The sequence below is a fragment of the Mastigoproctus giganteus genome, chromosome 6 (assembly GCF_048544385.1).
Source record: "Mastigoproctus giganteus isolate SK-2022 chromosome 6, ASM4854438v1, whole genome shotgun sequence".
NCBI classification, from domain to species: domain Eukaryota; kingdom Metazoa; phylum Arthropoda; class Arachnida; order Uropygi; family Thelyphonidae; genus Mastigoproctus; species Mastigoproctus giganteus.
Genome location: NC_143580.1, coordinates 194169158 through 194193967, shown reverse-complemented (window position 1 = coordinate 194193967; position 24810 = coordinate 194169158). Strand labels below are relative to the sequence as shown.

General features: G+C 39.4%; 1 protein-coding gene across 1 annotated transcript in view; it reads left to right on the top strand.

Moving 5' to 3' along the window:
* Positions 1-24810, top strand: part of LOC150084847 (inactive tyrosine-protein kinase 7-like) — a 173464-nt gene that overhangs the window by 29712 nt on the left and 118942 nt on the right. Inside the window, exon 2 of the mRNA XM_090375591.1 lies at positions 3458-3775. Coding sequence (XP_090231717.1) covers positions 3458-3775 — 318 coding nt within the window. The remainder of the gene's footprint in view (positions 1-3457; positions 3776-24810) is intronic.

The window sequence follows — 24810 nt, the reverse complement described above, 5'->3', positions numbered from 1 at the left end:
ATGATAATGACAGAAAAGCGTGTACGGAGAAATTCGGCGAAGAAAGTGGATCACTCACAGCGATTAATTTAATACGGTTGTACGTATTATAAATTTAAATCTGTGGCTAGTTTGCAATCATGGAAAGTTGCGCATTTGATTCTCCCTCTGTTCGACATTTTCTCAACTGGCCTAGTCCAAATGAGAAACTTGACCACCTATATACACTACAAATTCATTTAGTTTCGTCCGACTGAACCTGTTTTTTTTTTATTTTTGGCTGGTTGGTTCCTTAGTGCATCGATGATTCACTGATCCGTGAAAACGCGCATTTGCGCGCGCGCGCACACACATACACAGCGCAGTGTGGCCTTAGATGCTAATGCAGTATACAATCCATAATAAAAATGTCAATGACTGAACAAAAATTGTTGCAGAAAGTTGGGATTGCAGTTCAAATGTGCCAGCATCAATTTACAGAATGAATTCTGCAACCACGCTGTTCGTCTGTAGTTATTTTGGCCAACCACTTCGTTGGCCGCCAAAGAACAGAGAACATCCTATTACATTTATGATAGTTTTTTTTTTTTTTTTTTTTTATGAGAACCCCAAACACGAGAGGTATTATAACCTATAGTACTTAGTACCGTGCTTGGGTTGGAGGTTGAGAAGACGAAAGAAGATATTTGTTGATATTGGACTTGAACTTCTGTAGATTGTAATTTTCAGGAAATACGTATGAAGGAAGGTTGTTCCAGAAAACGGCAGTTGAATGAATAAATGAGGAAGATGAAAAGTTGGTTCTGTGGGTTTGAAGTTGGACAGTAAATGGATGTTGGCTGGTGGCGGCACGTGTTCGGACTGTTTTGAAAGAGAGAGCGGGAATTATAGAAGCCAATTCAGAAGAACAGTGCCCATGGAAGTATCTGTAGAAGAGGCATGCAGCAGAAACAGTGCGTCTATGAGACAGCGAGTGGAGAGACTCTGTTAGAGATGAATCATTAATTAACCTAACTGCCCTCTTCTGAATGGAATCAAGAAGCCTGAGAGAGGTTTTGGGGGCACCACCCCAGATGTGGGAACAATATTCCATGGCAGGGCGGATTTGCGATTTATAAGTTTGACCACATTTTGGAAATTTCTTTGGAATTTTTAGACGAGGCACTCTTCCACAGATTCCCTGTGGAATCTGAATGTCCTGTGGTTATTGTCACGAAGCAACACGAACTGAACTCAATGTTCTGAAGGTTAATGATTTGGATGTGTTTCTTTAAGTGCACAGCTGGAACGAGGCATCTCTAAACCCGAAGCAGTTACTCAAAAGTTCCAAAACAAAAACAATATTACATAAACCGACACAAAGTTCGAAACTTGTTTAATTTCTCTCTTGTTAATGATTTCTGTATCCCACTGTCCACGAATAAATTTAAAAAATTTCCAAATACTTTTTTTTTCCAGCTGCGTTTCAGACCAGAACTGTAATTGGTCATTTCATAAACACAAATACCTTCTTTTTATTCTTTAGTTGTTTTTTCTATTCTCTTTTTCATTTTTTTTTTTTCTGTTCGCCGATCTCTTTCATTTTTTACCCTTTCCTCCTTTATATTTATCTTTTTCTTCTTCCAGCGTCTCCTCCCCTCTTTCTCCACCTGTCATTATCTTTCGTCTTGTTTTCTTTAGAGCGAGAGAGACCAGGTTTCTATTACATCTCTATAGTCATTAGTTAGGTTCCAGTACACGTTGATTTTTCACTGACACGGACGATCTGTTCATTATCTTTAAGCCATTAGACCCTCTCTGTGAGTACATCACTCGCCACTTACCTGGCCATTAGAGACAATTAAAGTATCGTTACATCACGAGCCAAGTTTAGTCATACTCACTGCGAACATAAATAACGTGATTAAGGAGACAACAGTGGGCCGTTTTGCAAACTTGTTCCACAAAAGCTTGTCGAAGCAACGGATTTCCATTCCTTGTCGTTTAAAAGGGAAAAATTCGCATTGTTCTGTTATATTTTGGAAATTCTGGAGTTGCATCGTTCTGTAGTTTACGTTTACAAAAATTATTACAATTTTTGGAAACGTAACCCCAGAATTTCCTGTAGATATTGCCAGAGGAGTTGGATTTCATACAGAGTCACGTTCGTGACAAATGAACTGTGACAGCGCTCTTTTTTTACGACTTTAAAAGAGCTAAAGATTATGATTCAAAATAAATAATACATAAATAAATAAGCAAACGATCGCAATAAAAACAGAAAGTTGCTAGCGCCACCTGTTGAAGAAAAACACAGAAGTAGTTGTCTGCCAACGAATTTTATAAATAATAACATTTAAAAAATGTTTGCTTCGATGCTTGAGTAGTTCCTTGTAGTTCCAAGCAAGGAACTGGTTGCCAACATTCTGACGTCATCGAAGATAACTTTAACTTTATATAAATCTATTGGATCTATAAGCTTAAGGGGAAAATCCGATCTGTTCGAGCCGTTTTGAATTGATTCGAGGTATCGACGAGCTTTTTGCTTTAAACGATATCTGTATTGGGGTCGTTAAGAACCCATTAGCCACGAGGCAAAAACAGTGAGATGTCGTTATTTTGACAGCGTTAAACAAAAATAGTTTTTTACAAGTGTCAGGTGGCCGGGCTATTTAAGAGATGGCGAAAAAAAAAAAAAGAAATAAAGGGGAAAAAAACTCTTCAAGCTGCTGCTCGCGGCATGAGCGTCATCGTAAGGTGGAGTCGGCCTGCTTCACATTTAATCTCCCCATTTATCAGATTAACTTCGTTTCAAAAGACTCTGATCGATTCGGGGAAGTCCCTGATTGGCTGGAGAAGACCGCAGCTGGTCCAAAGCAGTAACTGAGCACATCGCGGAGTTGTTGATTATTGTTATTAACTTATTTCACTGAAAGGTGCAACTTTTTTTTTCTTCTTCTTCTTCTTCTTCTTCACCGGGCATATTCTTAGAGTAAAACGCAGTTACAGCGCTTTCCAGGTTAAAAAATCAAAGACGAAAGGCGGTAATCGTGGAAAATCAATGACGGAGACGGTACATGGAGATCTGTGGTCGCTACAGTTTCCCTATAAGGCAATGCAGGCAAAGTTTCGTGGAAAATCGAGTTCAGAGTACGTTGCCAATCCATTGTTTAATTCCATCTACAGATAGTGTATGAACAGCGTTTTGCATGACTGCCACCTCCCCTTAAAGCGCTTTTCTCTAGGTATTGCTTTAATTTCAAGCTGGAAACTCCCTCCCTCTGTAGTTTCAACAAATGAAGATTAACGACGATGATTGGTTATCGTCCATCATGTGACTATAACGAACTAAGATCAGGCTTTTTTTTTTTTTTTTTTTGCTAGAATATTGTTTAATAGTCATTGTATTTATTGCGTTTTGTTTTTCACTGAAATGTTTTATTTTTTGGCAAATACACAATTATTTTTATTTATTATTTTTTTTGTTGTTTCTTTTCAGTGTTCGTCTGTTTAGTTGCGAAGCCAGTGCTGACCCAAGACAGTTTCTACTTCAACCCCCAACCGCAGGACCAGAACGTAATCAAAGGACGCAGTATTACCCTTAACTGCGGAGTTTCCAACAGTCGACATATCACTTTCTACTGGACCCTAGATGGCGAGGCGATCCAAAACAGCACCCGCCGTTATCAGACGACCAGTAACCTCCACATCACCCGAGTCGATCCCCAACACGATCTCGGAGAGTTCAAGTGCATAGCCATGAACGTCAGCACTGGTATCTCTCTTGCCAGCCAGGGGGCGCAGCTGAATATATTATGTAAGTACCAAGCATGCGTTTGTTCTAATTGTTTCGGCCATTGTTCGACATTGGGTCTCGGCATGCGGATTACTTGGAGGTTCGTGTCGTCCGCGGAAGACAGAGATCTCGCGTGGCGTCTACATGAATGAAACAACGAGGCAGATGTTCCGGATCGTGTTTCCCCCCACCCATCTTCCCTTACTACATCTTCTAAAACTGGCGCGTCCCATAAAGAGGTCGCCGTAGGGTCATCTGACGAAGTAGCCGTTGAAGGATTTATCTCCGTCCTTATCTGTAACTAATGCTCCGAAAATGCCGCTCAGAATACACGGTCAGGTTCTAGGATGGTGTTTATGCCGGTGGCTAATGACGATGTGTTTGGAGAAGGGGATGTGGGGGGGGAGTTCGTACAAACCATCGCCTCTTTATCGTTCAGTTACATTTCATAGATGACATACCGTGTCGTCGTTCGCTCTTCGATACAGACGACAGGTTGAAAGAAATGAGGATGTTAACTCTTCCATGGACAGCGTGATGTAAAAAAAAAAAGAAAGACTAGTTTGCTCGCTTTTATTTTTACCGTTAAGAAAACGGAATGTTATGAAAACAGCATTCATCATCGCCTTTTAAAAATTATGGCTAGCATCGATGAAAAAATAATGCGGGTTGGGTTTTTTTTTTTTTTTTTTGTGAAAAGCGTGCTTGTCACAGAGAAGGATGGAAGTAAGAGAGAGAGTGAGTGAGTAAAGAGAAAATGAAAGAGAGAAAAGAGCGATAGGAGAATGAAGAGCAAGAGAGAAAGAGACAGAGGAGTAAACGAGAGAAGAGAAGCAGAGCAATAAACAGATTTAATAAATAAAAATAGAAGAGGGAAGAAAAGGAGAGAGAGAGAAGAGAGAGGAAGAGTAAAAGAAAAAAGAGAGAAGACATAGGTGAGAGAGTAAAGAGAAAATGAAATAGGAGAGTGAAGAAAAAAAGAGAGGAAGAGCAATAGAAAAAAAAAAAAAAGAGAGAGAATAGCGGGAGGGAGTTCAGAAAAAGAGAGAGATAGGGGAGAGAGTGAGTGAAGAGAAAGATAGAGCAGCAATAGAGAAATAGGCAAAATAAAAAGAGGGTGGAGAGAGAGAGAGAGAGAGAGAGAGAGAGAGAGAGAGAGAAGCAGAGAGGGAGAAATATAGGAGAGAGAGAGAGAGAGAGAGAAAGGAGAAGAAAGAAAAGTAACAGAAATAAGCAGAAAAACAGAATGAGGAAAAAATACAGAAGAAGGGAAGTCATAGAAGGAAGAGAAAGGAAAAGAAAAGTGAGCAAAATGAGGAAGGTAAAAAAAAGAGAAAAACAGACGATGAAGAAAAGGAATAGAAAGAGATGGGGAAAAATACATATATATAGAGAAAGAAAGAGAATTCTTAGCATAAAAAAGTTAAAAAAAAAACCCACACAGTTATACTAAAGCGTTGCACTGTGGAAAATAGCGATGTGAGCAGACAATACGAAATAATATTCCAGAGAATGTACCCCATCACTCCCGAAATATTCTCTTCACAAGTATTTTCAGAATATTGTTGAGAACTGTCCATCCGTAATGACAACCGAAGACCGCTGCTTCTCTGCTAAGGCGTATTCTTCACTACTAACAATGCAAATCTGAGAATGTGAAGTCAGTTACAATGACCATTTGTGTAAGTTATTTCGAGTCACGCTCGCTGTGGCTGCTCCAATTCACAGATCCAGTTCCTGTGATTTCAAACGGCAGTTCGAACATGTGGGGCACCGATCGGAGGTAACGGTTACTGTACGCAATACGCCCACTAATTAGGGGATACATCGAATATTTCACGAGCGAGGGAGAGAGCCTTACGAGTTTCTTATCTGTGCTGCAGCTGCGGGAGCTGTCCGTATCCGAAGCCACTCCCCCTCCAGACGTGTTCTCAAAGAAACTCCGCTCTCCCATAAAATCCGGAGCCGCATTAGCGTAGCTTTAAAAGAGACGCTGTAGGCCTGGATAAAGTTTCACTCGACTACGACGTGGAGAAATATGGCCCTCTGAGGGAAAGGGGAGGATGGGGGTGATACGGCAAAATCGAATGCGTTTGCAAGAAACTCTCTCGGAACGTGGCATCTGCCTTCTTTTATTGTGTGCGCACTCTGACTCCTTGTCGTGTCTGCTCAGGATCAAATGATGCGCACAAATGCCTCTGTGCGCGTGGAAATATCGACTAATAATAGCGCTAGATAATGACAACTTACAGCGCTTAAATGATTTTAATGCCTCGACGACTGCAGCTGAAGTACTTTTTCAACTGTACTTTTCCCTAAGAAGACACAGTTAAAAATATACACCTCATTATTATTTTATTTTATTTATTGTCGTTTAAATGAAGAAACCGTTGACCGAAAAATTTTAATAATATTGCGTTATTCTGTTTTACATAAAAAAATATTCCGCTGTGGCAACGTGCTGGCTTACCAGACTGTTAATCCAACTGACAGGCTGTCCTCGCGGGTATCACAGTGAATATAATCACCATCCTCCCCAAACCGGATGGAAAATGTCCGAGTTCGAATCCGTCAATGACGAGAGGAATTTTTATGGACTTTTTTCAGAACGTGACTGAGTTTGTCGGTCTCAGACGAAGTTAGAGTGGCTTTTTCTCCTGTAAACGTGGGTCTTTTGTCCAACAAACAAATCGACCACAGAACACGCACAGTTGACAAAAGTAATATACTAACGCCTCATAGCCTTAGCTGCTTTGCCGAAACACATCCGCCACACGTTGTTTAACTAATTTCAAGAGGTTTTTGTAGGCAAATCACCAACTTGCACAATCGTCGGCGAACAATCCTGTCACATACGCCTTCGTGGGTAACACAGTTGGTATTTTTCACAACGTGGCTGAGTTAGTCGGTCTCAGGCGAGGGTAGCATGGTTTTTTCTCCCAGAAACCTGAGTTTTTCGTCCAGCAAAACAGACAGTCGACCACAGAACACACGCAATTTATAGAAATTACACGGAGCAAGACAGCCTTAGTCTCTGATACTCCTAAAAAAACCCTACTACTGTCACATACATATGGACCAACAGTTACCATCTGTAGGCTTCTGAGGTGGATTTAAGAGAAATTTTTTATAAAAATTAAGTATTTGCCATATAGTGCAAGGAAGTCAAACTTTTGTTGCGTTGGCCAAAACAAAAAAAAAAAAAAAAAAAAGAAAGAAAAGAAAAAAATACAAATTATGAGCCTCCCTCCTCACGTAGAAAACTATTCAGTTGACCTTTTGAATTTCTTTAGCCTGGACTGGACTACATGCGGAAGAAATTTGTTCCAGTACCAGTAATCAACGATTCGTCGATAGAATCCACATTCCATCGACGCCACAGCTGAGTCTACTGCAGACATCCTTCTTCTTAGAGATCGGTTCTAATGCTGGATGAGGTGCCAAAACTCGCCACCAGTTTGCTTCCTAAATGCCTCGCTCTCGAAATACAGCAATGAGTCAATTTTCAGCTGCTTGAACAACTCCATAATAAATGCTGGAACAATACCTCGAATACTTCAAAAATCACAATATAATTCAATGTTATGTTTGGTAACCTAACACTATGGGACAGTACGGGATTCTCCTCAGTCCTTCCAGATGGCAAAGATCAAGAAACAAGTATGTTTCTGTCCTCAATACGTAATAGTTCCCATTGAGTAATATTCAGGTTAGCGTAGAAAATGCCTTTTGAGAATTTACTAAGATTTGACTCAATGATCTCAGGATCATTTTCTTAGTCAGGAGTATTTATGGCTAAGAATATCTATGGCTCTAGTAAGTAGTAGGTGCTGATGCCAAAACCATCGACGTGTGTTGAGGAACTGGTATTAAGTTCAGTAGGACGTTGTGTTTCAGCAAATTCCAGAAGCCCAGATGCCTTTTGTGTCAGTCCCTTTTTCACTTTAATGCCGTTGATAGATGCATAATTTAATTTCGACCCTCTTTTTTGAAAAAGTCATTCGAGCTGTTTTCTTTTGATCGGGTCAAGTGGTAACCAACTGGACTATTACGTCCTCCACATCTCCGTTTATGAAATTTGCCTCGTCTGGATCACCTGACGGTGTACCGGCACAGGATATGAAATTGTCGTGAGCTGACAAGAATGGCACCGACCGAGACGTTAAATGAACCATCTGAGATCATCGAAGCTGTCTAGAATTCAGAGTGGTTTCGAGTACCGAAAATTATCTTTTTTGTACTGTTTGGCAAGCTGCAGATCAACTCTGGAATGTCAGGACTTATATTCTGACTGGATATCCATTACGGTAACGACTGCTGTAAGAAAAGGATGCCACTGTCCCTGTGTATAAGGTAGTGAGACCGCATTTTGAGCATTGTGTTCAGATCTGGAAGCCATAATGAAGCAAGACATAGAGCTTCTAAGAAGGGTTCAAAGAAGGGCAACCAAATTGGTGAGGGTGCCAATCGATGTCCATATAAGGAACTGCTTAGAAGGTGCGGGCTTTTAAAATAAAAAAAAAAAAAAAACTCTTATGGGGTAACGGAAGGTTGGAGCTCACGAAGTTTACCTTCGGGCAGAGTGTTGTTGATCATTGGAATAAATTAACTGCCACTCTACTGTGGACGCGGAGGCGGAGAGTTTGGCAAAATTCAAAGCAAAACTAGATGGTCACTTTTTAACGATGAGAAAGGTGTGAATAATTGAGAAAATTCCTCCCCTCCCCTCCCCTTTGACAGATTCAGAAAAAGTCTTCTTCCTTGCCCTTATAATACTGATTAAATTTAATACTGATACCAGTTATGCTCTGTTCAAAGAATTTAATTAAAATCGCAAAGAATCGGAACAGATCTGTAATCTTTTAAGCACTTTGGATTACCATATAATTCCTGTTAATGATGAATAATTATTAATGATTAATTATTCTGGGTAATGATGAATTGTCATATACAAGTATGTAAAAGGGCTACAGAACGTTTGCGGTTTCATACTTATCGCATTCAAAGGGAAAAGAATTCGATGTTGTCAGCTACCAGAAAAATACAAAAATAAACACTGCTTAACTCTAATCGGTGGCTGGGCTTTTCGATCACCGAGCCTTTACGTTCAGAACATCTGCAGCGCAACTAGCTAACATCACTCCACATCCGTCTTTCAGCATTACCGTAACTGGCTCAGGTATTGTGAAGGATCACTTGTCCTCCTACTCGGAGCCCGGCTGACCCACCCACATCCTTCAACTCCAACTGATTGTACGTAACCAGCCATGCTAAACCTTCGATTTCAACAGGACCACAGTGGAGATCGGCTTCACGCATTGCCCGGGGGCTATTTCGGCGAGTTTTCTCCCCGCATAATACGTAGCCAGGGTGGCTATGTAATTATCCCCGAGTGCCGGAGGTTTCCCCTGTCTGCTGGAGGAACTAGGTCATTGCCTCCATTAATTGTGTCTAAACTACTTGTCAGCTTTATCTTCGGTAGCTGTCAGAACGCAGAATCATAATGGCAACGCAGATAAGGCGTTTCCTGTGTCCACACGGGCATTCTCTCGAAATAATCAGATTCCACCCGTGTTTTTATGTTGATTTGACAGCTAAAAGCTGATTACGCATCTCTCTGTTCAAAGGTAGTCTTTGCCGCTTTGACGTCCCTTGTGATTTTCCTTCCCAAACCCGCGGGGTCTTGTATTAATAACCTCTCGTGCATTTTCATGCCGTAACTGATCGATGCCGTTGATAGGAATCTCTGCATACCATCCCCAGTTTGTATCGCAACCCCCTTCTTGTCTGTCTCAGACATGTCTGTTTAGGTAGCTTTTGTTTTTTTTTTATGTCTCTAGAGTCTGTTGAAAGACCTGTTACTCGCTCGTTTTTAATTTGATACGTTGCATCTGTTGAAAAACTTAAATGATAGGGCCCTGTCTCTTTTCATTTCGACGAAGCAACCGCTCTTGCACGATATCAGCAGCTTCAACTGTACCAGGAAAACCGGATCACTAAATTAATACCGCATAACGCTTGGAGTATTAAGAAATAATCGATCAGTTTGTATACAGCGCCCAAACCGTTGGCGTCTGCTATTAGACTATTCGATTGTTTGCAATTAGTGCAATCGACATAAAAATAATTGCTGACAATGGACCGCAAGTCTTGTGCGCCCATGAAATGTTACAATAGTATAACCTGCACCAAACGCCTAGTATTGTTACGCTCGTGCTCAACAATACTGTCATGGCCACCAGTGGATTGAATATCGCTGTTATATTGTTTTGCGGGGTGAACAGGTTAAAAAGGAAAGCGGTGATAAATGCAGGAGCATTGTGTACATAATTAAACTCCAAATTTCATTGTGTGTGTAGTAATTGTATTTCGAACAGTTAAAGCCACAAGGCCCACCGTATGTGGTTATCAGATTAAAACTTGGCCGGTACCATTTTTCAGTAAACACTGACGGAATGCGAACAAGATTAGGCAGGGAAATTACAAAACGCACCAATCTGCCTATCGGCAAGAGAGTCGATCGTGCCTTCCTCCCTCCCTCCCCCCCTTTCCTCCTTCGCCCTTTGTCGCCTCTTCCGTACTGCTCCGTTCAAACCCTCCCATCCCGTCCCTCCGATAAAAGGCTGAGCGTCGAAGAAAGAAACGGGGGAGGAGATGAGAAGCAGCAGACATCCGTACCCTTGAGGGTTACTGCACGTGCTGTTAGGCGTCCCTTGTTCAACAGCTACTGGGGCGTAGGGATAAACATGCAGACGACGACGGTGGAGGGACCACTTGATGTTCACACCGAGATAGCAGCTTTTCATTGGAACGATCGATATTCTACGACACAACCGAGAGAACACTCGATCACGTGACCCTGTCATTTTCTCTCTCTCTCTCTCGGACTTTTACTGCGACGTCTGGACTGTTTTTTTCAAAAAGGCTTTTAACAATAAGGCGAAAATCATATTACACTGTTGCTTTGTTGGCAACACGCTGCACTGATTGATGGTTAATGCAGTGGTCCGGTAAAATGACACGGAATTACGAACGATAATAAATTGGTTCAATTAAAAACCAGCCCCGAGTGATAACACAACATGATTATCTGACATGTCGCTGAAAGAAGAAGCAAAATCAAGGCCACATCCCTACCGGGTTCCTTCCGATCTTTCTGCTCGGTGTCCTTGTATACCGGTCTTATCTTGGCAGCTTCTAAGTTGCAAATTTTTGATCGACGCGCCCCCCTTAACCTTAGGCAGGCAGTATATCCGAAGACGAGCGTTCCAAATCTCAGTGGGCTGCTGCACATTTCAACCCCGAGGCAATCGCAAGCGGCCCGGTCTCCCTACCTGACCTGACAACCTGGTTAGCATGCACGGACAGACTCCAATAACGTTAATGCACTTTGGTTGGTAGGCTATACAGGAAAGGGGGTCCTGGGCCCACTAAACGCATCTTTAACTCGAGTTCTTACCTCCACACCTTTTAAAGTACACTCCCCTTTGAATTAGCCTCGTTCCCGCTTACCTGAGGGGCCTACTCAGGGATACAGCAACACCCTACACACGGGCAACGGCCACAGACAGTGCTGTAGAACTTAAACGAATTATTATGTTGAAATTCTACATAAAATTACACCTCTGGAAAAAAAAATACAAAAAACAAACACAAATAAAGGCTTTTCGGAACTGCCACGCCTACAATAATAAGGCTTTGCGTAAATGTTCGCCCAGGGAAAATCCCTGTGGGTAGTATTTACTTCGTTCCTATGGATACGGTAACCAAGACGAAATATTGGATTGTCACACACGACCACATTAATGGAAACCGCTATTCAACGACATTTTTGGCGTCGAGTGAAATATTGCTCGGCTTCTCCCACATGCTTCCAACACCCAAGTCAACAGACCGTGCCGGTAGAAGGCACCTCCGACTATAGAAACGGACTTTGGCGATCCCTTCTCGTGCCTTGCATAAGAACGATCGCTTTGAAATATGCGTAATGTGTTGTGGCAGCGTAAAGAAAAATGTTCACTTCGATGCGGCTGATATGGACCCACGAATAACCACACTTTTGATTTATTTGCCTACTTACTCTATGTTTATGTGGCTTTTGAATCTACTGAATATCTGAGAAGGATACGTTGGTGTCTTCCGTTTATGTTGGTAAAGAGAAACAGTTTAAGGTATTGATCTGTTTCCACTCTGCAAGAACTTGGTTTTGCATTTGAAAAAAAATATATAGTTATGATTCTAAAATGGAAAGAAAAACTTGAAAAACAGAATCCCAAAGATGAGAAAAAAACTAAAAAGCGAAATATAAAAGATCCAAACGACGAAACGTTTTAAATAATATTTTTAAAACAAAAAATCAAAAATTAAGGATTTTTTTAAATTAAAAAAAACGAAATCAAAAAAGAATTAAAACATCAAAAAGAAATTCAAAATATCTAAAAAATTTAAAAATGAAGCTTCAAAAATTTAAAAGATTAAAAAAATCTGAAATATGGAACTTAAAAACTTGAACATTATAAATACAAAATTTGTAGTGTAAAAATTAAGATTCTTGTACACCCAGGCTGATCACTTAATTCGTGGAATGGCAGCACCACCCTACAACCACTCAAGTTTCGGCAAACTGACGTTAGATGGCAAGAGAGTACTATTTCACACTATTTGATACCTTATCAGAAGCATCGCTCTTCAGATCTTCCATTATGAAAACGGTTTGTTGCACAATCGGATAATGATTTTTTAATTGCACGGATTATGGCAGGTCAAATCGGCGCACCTCTACCACGCAGAGCAGATTAGAAACAACAAAAAATATTTTGACTTTTAGTAATGTTTCTCAATCTCATTTAACGATATCTAATCACACTGTAAATTTAATAGTGAACTTTAAATTTAATTATGAAATATTTGTTAAATCTCCTTATAAAGAGTAGGAGGATTATTTCGTTCCCCTTTGTGGTAGGCAGCATTTAAATGCCTACGATTTAAACTGCGTATATTCAAACAAATCAATGAAATTTTCAGAGGAAAACGAACTTTGCGTTTACCACGAGTTGCCTTACACTATTTTTAAACAAACCATCGCCAAAAGGGTTAATTTGCCATTTATTTGAAAGATAAGAGACGCTCTACGACAGCCTCGGGAATTATGAGCCCCTCATCAGATAACCTCTGGTGACAATTCTCTGACAAAATAGTGGCAACGAAGTTGTGAAATGCAACGAGGTAGGTTGTGTGAAGGTAGAGCTTTGAAATTAAAAATAGCTAATGCCGTTTTGGCCCTCGGGAAACAGGCTGTCATAACAGTCTGATATTTTAAATAAATGTCACCTTTTTGGCAAGCTATTTGTTTAAAAGTAATGCAGTATTAAAGCAACTCGTAGTCAAGGCGAAAATTGTTCTGCTATCAGACTGTCTCATTTATTTAGCATTTTAAATCACGCCAATGTACTCTGTAGGATAATCTGTTTGATGTTTTTTGTGCGTTTTTCGTAGGATTGCAAAAAAGTTGTCCAATGTAACCCAGCGTTTCACTTCTGAACATTGATGGTCGTCGGTTAAATGCGTTATGCGCCTTTTACAATATTTCTTGGGATGGGGAGGGCCAAATAGCGTGCGGTTGCCCGACTTTACTCTAGCCGTGTGTACGACTAGAATCAGAAATTTTCAGATGATACTTTCTGAAATGGTCTACCTTCCAATAACTTATTAAATCTCTGGTATTGCTTCTTATTTTGAGTTTTTCATTTATCGAAGTTTAAAAAAATCTAAGCGTGATCCGCTATAATGCCTTAAATGGTCCCTGATGATATCCCAGAACATTTATTTTACAGTTACGGAAGAAAACAGTTTCGGTCCGTGTTTTTTTTTTTTCTCACTTCCGACTCTTTTTCTTATCTACCGATAAGAAAAATAAAAGGCTTTCAAAAGAAATTAACGAGATCGAAACTGGATGTCCGAGCCAATTGATCGTCTTCATTTCACGCTTTGGTGGAGCAAATCGAAATTTGAGGTGTTATAAGGATTCCCGAAGACCCTTTGAAGTTAACGCCTGCTGAAAGCTGTCTTGATACTGAGGACAAAAACCATCTTAGAAACTCACGGAAAGGGAGTGAGGCAATTCCTATCCGAAACGCCCCTCGGTCGTTTCGGTCCGTTGTCAGTGATCAAGAGAACAGATCTATTGAAGGGCTAATCCCTTCTCTCCATTTGTCACAGCCCCACCGGCATCCATTAGTCCCTCTGTAAAACCTTGGTCTTATCCGTCTTTTCTGTCGCTGCACGTGGTGGCCTTTTCTAAGAAGCTCGCCGTCTTTTTCTGGGGAAAGAGGGAACATTTAGACACGAATTTGAACAGAGAGTTGTTCGTACAAAATCCCCACTCGATAAGTCTCTTGTGCTGTCCCCGCAGTTCTCTTCGATTTCGTTCTTTCTTTGAACGCACCTTGATTTATCTTGGAGGGAAACAGGGAGTACTTTTAGATTGCATAAAAAAAGTCCCAAGGAGCTTGAAAAGAGACCGTGTTCCTTTAGAAATGCCGTTTTTATTCACACGTAGGGAACGGTGTAGGTTAGAAATGTCTTTATAAGCGGTTTTCTTTTCTGGTTGATTCTCAATTACATCTTAGTGGCAACGAGAGTCCTCTTCACCTTACTAACATTTTTCACAGTTAAATACTTGCACTAATATATTTCCGAATTGTTTTCCAGTTGCATGTATACACAGACACCGTGGGCAAAAATATAGTCATTTGTGGTATTTTAGGACTATTTTATTAAAATAGTCCTAAAATGGTCCTATTTTATTAAAATAGGACCAAGTTGGTCCTATTTTAATAAAAATATTCCATCAACATTGGACAACTGAAAGTTATTCCATCAACACTGGACAATTATTCCATCAACATTGGACAACTGAAGAACGGAAAAACATATTGTGGAACACGGTACGTTTTTCCACTCTTTAATTTTCAAATGTTGAAATTTTGGATCCAAGTTTGGAGTTTATTTGAGACGATAAATTGAAGGAAAATGGTGCTGCATCGTTTAATGCCTACAGTCAAGCACGGTGGTGGTTCCATCATGATCTGGGGTTGCTTCTCTTTTCGTGGAGCGGGTGACAACGTCAGAATTGAAGGAATTTTAAGAACAGAAGGCTATATAAACATTGAACATAATGCAAAATCCTCTGTATTTCGACTTTGTGGAAGAAATTTTATATTACAACAAGACAATGACCCGCAGGAACTTTCTAGTAACTAAACAACAGAAGGGGTATTGAAAATTATGGTGTGGCCACCCCAATCGCCTGACCCAATTGAGTTTTTATGGGATTTTCAAGTCCGTGAAGTCTGCCCATCTTTACAAAATTTATGGGAAAGATCACTTGGAATAATGTTAGTCAAGACATTATTATAAAATTAATCAAATGCCACGTCTGTGTAAGGCATTGCTAAAATCTCGTGGAGAATACTTTGTAGTGTGTTGTTTTTTATATTAAACCTTACATTGTACCTAATTTCAAAAAAAAAAAACTAACGAAAACTGTTGTCATAAGCTGTGAGTCCAAACTTTTAGGCGAGAGTACATAACAGATCGAACACGTGTATCTTCTGTGCATATTTGCTTGAAGCACTGAAATTAGAGTATAAGGTTAACCAGTTTTCTCAATTTATATGTATACCACCTGTGACTGAAGAACAAAGGATTTCCATCACGACAGATGGGCTGCAGAAAATATGTCAGCTGAACTGCAAAAAGGAGTGGTACCCTCTGGTAGGTATAAAGGACATGCTGTTAAAGAAGTAGCTGGATTTTGCTCATGTTTCCGAAAGAACAGTAATAACGGTTTTTAAGAAATGGTACGAGTCGAAATCAGCTGGAAATCAGAAGCAAAATTGTGATCGGCGTCAATATCGCGTATGGTAAACGAAAAATTATTTCAAACAAAGGAAAAACTGCTGTTAACATTTAACCAAGGACTTTATCAGCCGATTTCTTAGAGAACACTGTGGAAAGAATTGAAAAACATGGATATTGGAGTAGGTTCCCCAGAAAAAGACCAAATTTAACGGTTGCGCATAAAAGAAGCCCTGCTAATATGGGCTAAAAGGTATGGACTTTTGACGATTGGTGTGGTGTGGTGTGACAAATCCAAATTTTTCCTGTGCTCTAATGACGATGGTACGGAGTTCACAGGAGAAGCAATGAGGCATTTCATCTAGACCGTGTGCAATGTATAGTAAGATTTGTGGTAGATAGGTGATGCATTGAAAATGTTTTTTAGTATTATGAACTAGATCTAGCTATACAAATATTCTGGATGATCAGATTGTGCTTTTTTTGATGAATAATTCGGGCACACTCATGATTTCGATATTCCTGTATTTCAGGATGATAACTGTACTGTTTCGAAGTGACACGAGGGAATGGTAGGGTGTTTGAACTGGTCATCCAAGTCACGAGATTTAAATCCTATAAAAAACATATAGGTGAAGACAAAGTGAAATCACAACGCCATCCACGAAACCTAAATTATGGGCTCAATTGTTTACAGAGTGTCCTAATATTGATATAAACTATAGTTGAAGTAGGGGTCTAGTTGAATCCCTACTAACGAGAATTCATGCAATGATTCGTGCTGAAGGAAGGATTATACATTATTAATTGGAAAATGAGACGTGTGACTAATATTTTGTTCAGTGTCTGTATTTTCCATTTGTTTTTCCAACTGCATGGATATTTCTTATTGTTGCAAACACTTTTGTACCAAACCAAATAATTGGGATTGAAACCCTTGTTTATTTCCCCCAACTTGAATGCGAAACACTCGTGTAAATTGGAATACTTTGAGGAAATAAACAAGCATCGCGTGTTTACTTTTTCAGAATTTCTGCCAATATCTCTGTTAAACTTTTCTCTTCACTTCACAGACAACTTTTACAGCGAAGTCGTTGACCAAAGAAATCAAGATTGATCACCGCAAAAGGAAACTGTCCAAACTTGAAATCCTCCAACTAGAGACCCGAATCTCCTTCCTGTCAGGTGAGTTTTTCCTCGCCCTCTCACAAGCATCCAGTTGGAATAATGTGAAGTGGAATGCAGTCGTGCGATGAAACGGAAGTTTAACAAATCGCTCATATTGCAAACGAAAAAGGGCAGCCAGTCTCACATATACGAAGAAACAGGTACAGACGATGATGTTTTTCGTCATTTGGATCTTTCAACCGTTGTTTCGGAAAAGAACAAAGAACACGCGCGTGAATATTTTTGCGTGTTTCGGAGAATAAAAAAAAAAAGAAGAAGAAGAAGAAGAAGAAAATCAGCAGCTTCACTTTAAGGAACAGTTGAAAGTATTCAGTGAAAAGTGTGCACGCGAAAGAAAGAAAATTATAACAGTAATTCATGTTCGCTACAAAGCGCAACAGTGAAAAATTACATCCCGAAAGAAAAGAAGGTAAAAAGTACAGTCAACAAAAGGGCAACAAAGTAATAAGAAAGATGCTTTAGTGATCGGAGAGAGGCAGCCTACAGTCAGAAAAAGAGCTTACGAACTATGCGGAGCTGCATAGCTGATGCCCTCGCGTGTAGTACAGTAGACATAAACACCATCCTTCCCACACCGGGTAGAAAAGGGCTGGGTTCGAATCCGTCAGTGACGCGAGGAATTTGTATCGCCTTTTTTTCACAATGTGACTGAGTTAGTCAGTCTCGGGTGGGCGATGCATGGTTTTATCTCGTGGAGGCTTGGGTTTTTCGTCCAGCAAACCGACCGAAGAATACTTGCAATTTACAAACAGCATACAAACGTCTCATAGCCTTAGTTTCTTTGACACTTAATTCACATATGCATAGCTGGTGATGCATCCGAATTTTGCGGTTTATATTTTGTGCTCACTGGTAAAAATTACCTGATCATCATTGTAATGTCATTTCTCCAACTATTTGAGAGCCTTCGAGTTCGCTCCATCCATTTCTTCCTGTTAAAAGTCATTTCCTTTGTAATCCAAGAGTCATTTCCTTTGTAATCCCACGTTTCCCATATCTTTTCTTATCGCCTCTTGCTGTATCTTTTTCGGTCGCCCTCTTCCCAGCTGTTCTACTTTTTTTTCCCCTTGCGATATGTCAAAATCTGAACTTCTGAAACTTCCCTTCGACTGAAGCCACCTCGAAGTTATCTCCAACATCAATTCTGCATTCTATCCTTACTTTGTATACTGATCATCTTCTACTCAACAACTGCAGCCCGGCCTATATTATAACCTTTGCTCGTATTGCTTCTATTTTGTCTTAACACTGTACAGCATAGCTGTCCTCATACCACAAAAAAAAAAAGTCTTTCTAAGTATCGTTGCCACCGCATTACCTCGCCTACACTTCATATGCCGAGATCTGTCTTTATTGCAGCCTCATCACTTTCGCCACCCCTAGAGCACACACTACGTATCTGGAATACTCGTCTTTTTATATTGCATGATGGTCAATCCTGATCAGAATTCCCTCTGCACTTTTTGCCTTGCCAAAATCACATTCCAGATGTTTTGGTTCTACTGATTCTCTAAAACTGTGCTATAAGGCCAACTTCAGGATGGAAGTGGGAGGGTGCTCTCCCATTCAGTGCAAGACTTACTGCAGACAAACTCTCACCTGAAAATTTGTCGCATTATATGTATCCCGAATAATTCTATTATATTCCATTGGTAGCAGTTTTTTTAACAGCACTCATAGGATAACCACATATGGAATCCTGTCATGGCAGCAGCCATTATCAATCCACTTCAGGATGGAGGCGTCCTCAACAATTCATATTCAGGGAAATGGACCATGATCTGTCACGCTGGTCCAGTGCGGGTTGGAAGATCGACAGTATTTAGCAGTCAGGAGATTGAACCCCGGTCTACTCAAAGAGCGTGTGCACTCCCACTCCTGACCACTCGGCTACAGGGGCCTTTTTATTCTGTCATAAGCTGTTCCTAATCCTATCATAAGCTGTCCCTAAATCAATAAAAACTTACGCAAATGCTTTCCTTTCTATTGTTGAGTCCAGGAAAAAAATCAAACTACGTCAGATACCTTCATCTTTCTTGTCTTGCTGCCAACTCTATGAGTCTAAATGTTTCCAGTATGGCTCAAGGTGATTCTGAAATGGAGTTCAACAAGGATATTCCATACGAAAATAAAAAAGTTTAGAGGCATTTCTGGATTTAAAGCACCATTATCCAGTTATTCGACTACGGACTTTCGTGACGTCATTATCGCTCAGGAACAATACAGCGGCCCATAAACATAAGATAAAAATAAGAAATAAATGAAATAAGCATACAGTAATTCATTACGTATCGTACTCCACTAAAGTCTATGTTTACCAACTTTAATGAAGTACTGTACGTAGTAATTCAGAACATTCCGTTTGGAGCGCGATGCTATACCAGAGGACGTTCAATGTGACCGCTGAAAGCTCGGACATACGCTTCAAGAGAGATTTACAAAAGCAACTAAATTGTTCCAGGGCACTGACGCCGCCTTCTGTATATGTTCACATTCTTACACTGGCCAAAAAGTTCCAGTTTGTGCACGTTAAACAGAACTTGGCGAGTAAAGAGTCGACTCATCAGTCCAGTGCATTGAGGGAATGTCCATATAGTCAACATATTTGTCGGTTGATCCTGAACTTTAGCCAGACACTCAGATAGAGTTTTTGGTTCGGGATTCGCCCACAGATGTGATGTGCGCCAAAAGAGGCTTGGAATCTGTCCCATTGTTACTGTGATCTTACGAGTGCCGAGTGCTCATTTTGAGAAGCCTCAGGCTACTTGTGGCCAAAAAAAAACTAGGGCAATCCATCTGTTTGATTCTAACAGCAAAGATTTTCATCGAAAATCCTATTCCCCAACATATGGAAAAGGGCTGGGTGGGGAATCCCACATGCAACCCTTAGAGATGCATATTCTAAGCACCTTAGTCCAGTACCTTAATGTTGACTTGCATCAGTTTGTTAGTGACTAAACTACAGAAGCCAAATCCCTCTGCCTCCACTCAGCAAACTTCCCTTAGTTACATACCTAACTAGAAAGGCCTCTGTCAACATGAAGATCAATTTATATCATACAACTAAAGCTCCATTATGAATAAAACAGAGCAATTATCCTGTTTCATTAGCATCTTTCTCGCTCGATGTATCTCGTCCCATGTAATAAGTGCTAGAAATCTAGCTCCAGCTGTATACATCACTGACGAACAACTCTGCTCTGGCTTATAAGTCGTGAGGGGGGGGATTAGTGTGATTGTCGCCTCTCACCCCATCCTCTCCCTGTTAGGGAACTCCCATTCCTAGCAGAGTGGTCAAGTAAAAAGGTACAGAAATACATGCGTTTGAGTGCCCGTTGTTCAAACCAACATGACTACTAAATACGGCGCCGTTCTCGTACTCTCTCTATTTTGTGAACTCCTTTAACCTTATGTGGTCGTCCTGTAGTAAAGACAGAAAATTTATTTATTTATTTATGTACATGTATTTAAATTTTCTGTTTATACTCCGGGACGACCAAACGGTCAGAGGAGGTTGTTCCCCTGGATTTAGTAGATGGTGATTAAGAAGACAATTCGAAGTTGACGAGCTGCATTTCTTTTTTTCAGTGGGTTCCTTCTGTAGAGGAACCAGTGGCGTATCCAGGTATCATCGTAAGGGGAGGGGAGCACGGACCAGGTCCAGGAATCATCGTGTGGGGGAAGGGGGGGATGGCGGCCAGGATTTTGAGTTTTTTTTTTTTTTTTAGAACGCCTTCTGCGTTCTTTTTCTTTAATTTCAAAATTTTGGTTAAGGGAGACATATGCCCACCCCTGAATACGCCCCTGAGAGGACTCGTGTATACGGATATTTTCTCTAAAATTTATAAATATGCGGATCTTGCAGAAAATGTTACATTTTGTTACAAAATAAATTTTATAAAAAAAAAAAAGAAATTATAGGCAGAGAGTTTTTAAACACTAGAATAGGTTTCCTCCCAATGGCAGAGGCAGTGAGCCTGGCTAAGTTCAAATCAGAATTGGGTGGTTACATTGTGGGAATGTGAATACTGTAGTAGGAATATTCTATTTATTTTATTATTTTATTGTCATTTGGCTTTACTAATACAAATGTGATATACATTTTGCGACGTAAGGAATTTATGGATATAAGAAAAAATTACGAATAATCCCTCCCATTTTATCAGTTTGTTAAAATTAGACTAAAAATCGGAAATTAATTTAATAATTAAATTATACAACTGCCCTAATACAGACAATAATAAAAAAAAAAAATATATATATATATAAAACAGATCTGATTTTATGTGGATTTTTGAAGGATGATTTTATTTAGTTTTATTATAATATATTCACTTTAGAACGTTAATATAAAAATTCTATAAATACTAGGAGGGTCTATAAATAGAAGACAACTTCGATATTGGATTCTCTTTTCTTTTAATGGTGGCGCTACATCTGTGAGGTCCACCTCGAAAATAACAGGCCAGCGTTAACTGGCGATTAAAAAAAAAAAAAAATCCTCTGATTTTTGTACCTTCCTAAATATAGATTTAGTATGTCTTTTGGTTTGGTTTTTTTTTTTTGCACCCAGCAAGTACAGCGCCACCATACTTATTGCTGTTTTTCACTGGCAATACTAAAGAAGTTTGTAATAATTTCAAAATCTAGTGCATTTTTATGTCGAGGAGTAAAGCTAAGTAACTTTGTTTTAAATTCGTCGCAGGAAAAGAAACAGCAACGGATGACCATAAATCAATCAGTATTTGAGGGATATTAAAGGGTATTCTCACTCGCAGTTCTTATTTCCTATTCCGAACATCCGGGCACGAAATGTCTGGCGCCCGTTAGCTAACAACAGAGAGCGAGGTTTCTGTGTGTTTCGATTAGCGTAACTTTGCGATTCATCGGAAAGTGGGTGTGGTGTGCACGTGCTCTTTTTGGCAGCTGGGAACACCGTGCCACTGGTATTTCTCAACTGTGCACGCACACGAGATGCTGAACGCATTATCAAGTGGTCTGCACGAGGTGTTTCGTGAATTTTTCTCTTCTAAACTGGCACACACAATAGGGGCATCGAAAGCCATTAGTTGCATCGATCCCCCAGTATTTTTAACTCGGCTAAACATTGCAATTTAGAGCAAGCTGCGCGTAATGGGGCAAAGGAAATTACTCACAATGCAGACACCGAAAAAACCCCTCCCTTTTCTTTTTTCTTATCTCCTGCCTTCTATTTTCTGCCTCCATATATTCTTATCTTTATCATTTTCTCCGGCTATCTCGTTTCCCACATACTGACTACAGTATATTCGTTACAAGTTATTGTAACGCGGGTCAAAAGGATACGTCACGTGACTGGTAGCGTCTGCCTACTGGGTGTTGTGTATTCGGCTACATTATTAATAAAATACCGCAATTCATCCGGCGTAGGGTTTCCTTGGAGCTATTCCCAGATATGAGTCACTACACAAACACAGTCCGTGTATAAATTATTACATCGCTTAAGTCGATAAATTGGGCGGGACCCTCGATAATCGACCTTTACTGGCTCTCGATTGTCGGTTGTTTATAAAGTAGTGCTTTTATATCACCTGATTTCCGCATTTTCTAGGCCAATAGTTCTTAAAATTTCTCGTGCGCCAATTTCCTTCCTTTTAAAATAGAATTTCAGCAGAACCCTGGTAATTAAGCTTCACTTTACACAGAACCCCAATAATTAGCGTCTTTAGAAGAGATTAATTAGTGGCACTCCGCTAGATTGAAAAATAAAAGTCTAAAATGTAGATTTTATATAAAAATTAAAGGAGAAATACTGATTTTTACACTTACATTAACTTTAAAGTTCATATTAATCATATTAAATGACTTTATACAAGGTAACTGCGATTTTTATTACGATAAAATTCTTTATAGAATATGGAATAATCCGCTCATTTATAGGATTTGACCGGTTAGGTTTCGAAATCGATTTTTGATTTTTTTTTTTTTTTTTTTTTTTTTTGCTGCCACATATGAGTAATAGATTACGGTACAAGGATCCTCACTTTAACCCCCGACCACCCAACGTAAAATACACAATACTTTTAAAGCGACATTTCAAAAGTTTCATTCTGACAGAAATCTGAACATCAACAAACACTTCCCATGCCATTAGTAAATTAGCAGATTAACATAATAGAAGAAACTTCAGACGCCATATTAAATATTTAATACACATTTAAATGTTAAGTAATAAATACACTTACCAAATACAAATATATACTGTATTAAATACGTTACAAGTTCAGTAACTGAAACACTACACTAAGAACGTGCGACCGGTTAAGCAATACAAATTAACCAGCTAACTGAAACCTAACAGGAGGGATTACTGCATTCCCAATATACTGAATTAATTTTCTGTCTAATAACAACGTTCTGGACCCGGTAATCAAATTCTTTTATCAGATCTGCATTAGGAAACACAATGAAGGAAATTATAGCGAAAGAGAAAATACTGTAACTATCAGATAAATTCGTGATTAAATTCTGGGTGTAAAAGGATCTGTCAATGAACCAAATATTGTAGAAAAAGAAATTAAGACTGCAGAGAGTGTGAAAGAAAAGTATCGTTTTATTATTTTAAATTATTCAAGGATCTATAGCATACAAATATTTTTAATAAAATTTAAAAACTCGGTGATCTCTAAGGAACAAAAAAATATATATATAAAAAATCCGATAATGAAATTAAAGTTTATTTCCTTAAATTTACCATAATTTTCTGAATACTATGTAGGTTTGAAGCATCCAACTTCTTCCCCCGACCTTGCACCCCCGGATTTCTTCTTTCCTGCCCCAAAGTCCCTTTTTCGTGGACCTCACTAGAAATGATCTCATCAACAGCACCTTTGGTGCTGATGATGAGATCATTTCTGCTGCCAAGTCGTGGTTTGAAGGACAGTCAGAGGACTTCAACAAAACTGGCCTGCAGAAGTGTACTTAAAGGTGGCAAAAATAAGTTATTTTGTGTGGTGACTATGTTTAAATTAGTGTAATACTGTACATGGTGTTTGTTTCAATCTTTTATCACAACTGCTTCTGGGTGAGTACGGATCTTTTTTGAACCCCCCCCCCCCTTGTACAGTTAGATCTTAAAGATGTGTCTTATACATATAAAAAGGTCTCCGAATACGTTTAGTAATTATTAAATATAATAATTTAACTAATAAATTTTACAGGTATTAAATTAAATTTAATTTTTAACATCTTTTTATTAAAAATTCATAAAAATAGGACCATAATATGAAGTTTTTTTCTTTTATTTTCTTCTTTAGATCAGATAATTCATTACCTTTGAATTTGAAATGAGAGAGAGAGAGTTCCGAATAACTATATATCAGAAACTCCGATGTGGCAAAACATTTCGAATTTGCTATCTTCAGCGCAACCGAATGAGCTAAAAAATACACGCATTAAAAAAAAAAAAAAAAAAAAGAAAGAAAAAAAAATCTGGACTGTGTGAGAGAGATATTTATGCACACGTGCGCGTTTTCCTCCAATGATGAAGAGACACGCCAGCTCAGATAATTCTTAACAGATGCAACTTCCTCAGATTCGAAGAATTTTTTTTAGAATGCACGTGACTTATTGCAGTACCGTAGTCACGCGCGATGGAACGAGAATGGGCATAAAAGTAGCCCAGCTTGAGCGAAGTGCACTTGCAAAAAAAAAAAAACTTAATATTTTAGAACACCTCGCTATTAGTTTTATTATTCTTTTTTGTTACCGGGACTTTGGAATCGTTACAGATTCGAGCGCAATAATGAGAGCCATTTTTTTTTTCTTTTTCTTTTTTGTTACCTTTCCGGTAATCCTTTTGTTGTGTCCGCCCGTAGTTATAGCTGCGGCAGAGAGAGAAAGAGAGAGAGAGTATTATACCGCATATTACCACCTGCTGTCACAGACATTACTTGATCGATGGCTGGGTTATGTTGGGCCAAAGCACACACTACGGCTTCGTAGCTGTCATAAAAACCGAACGCAGCGGC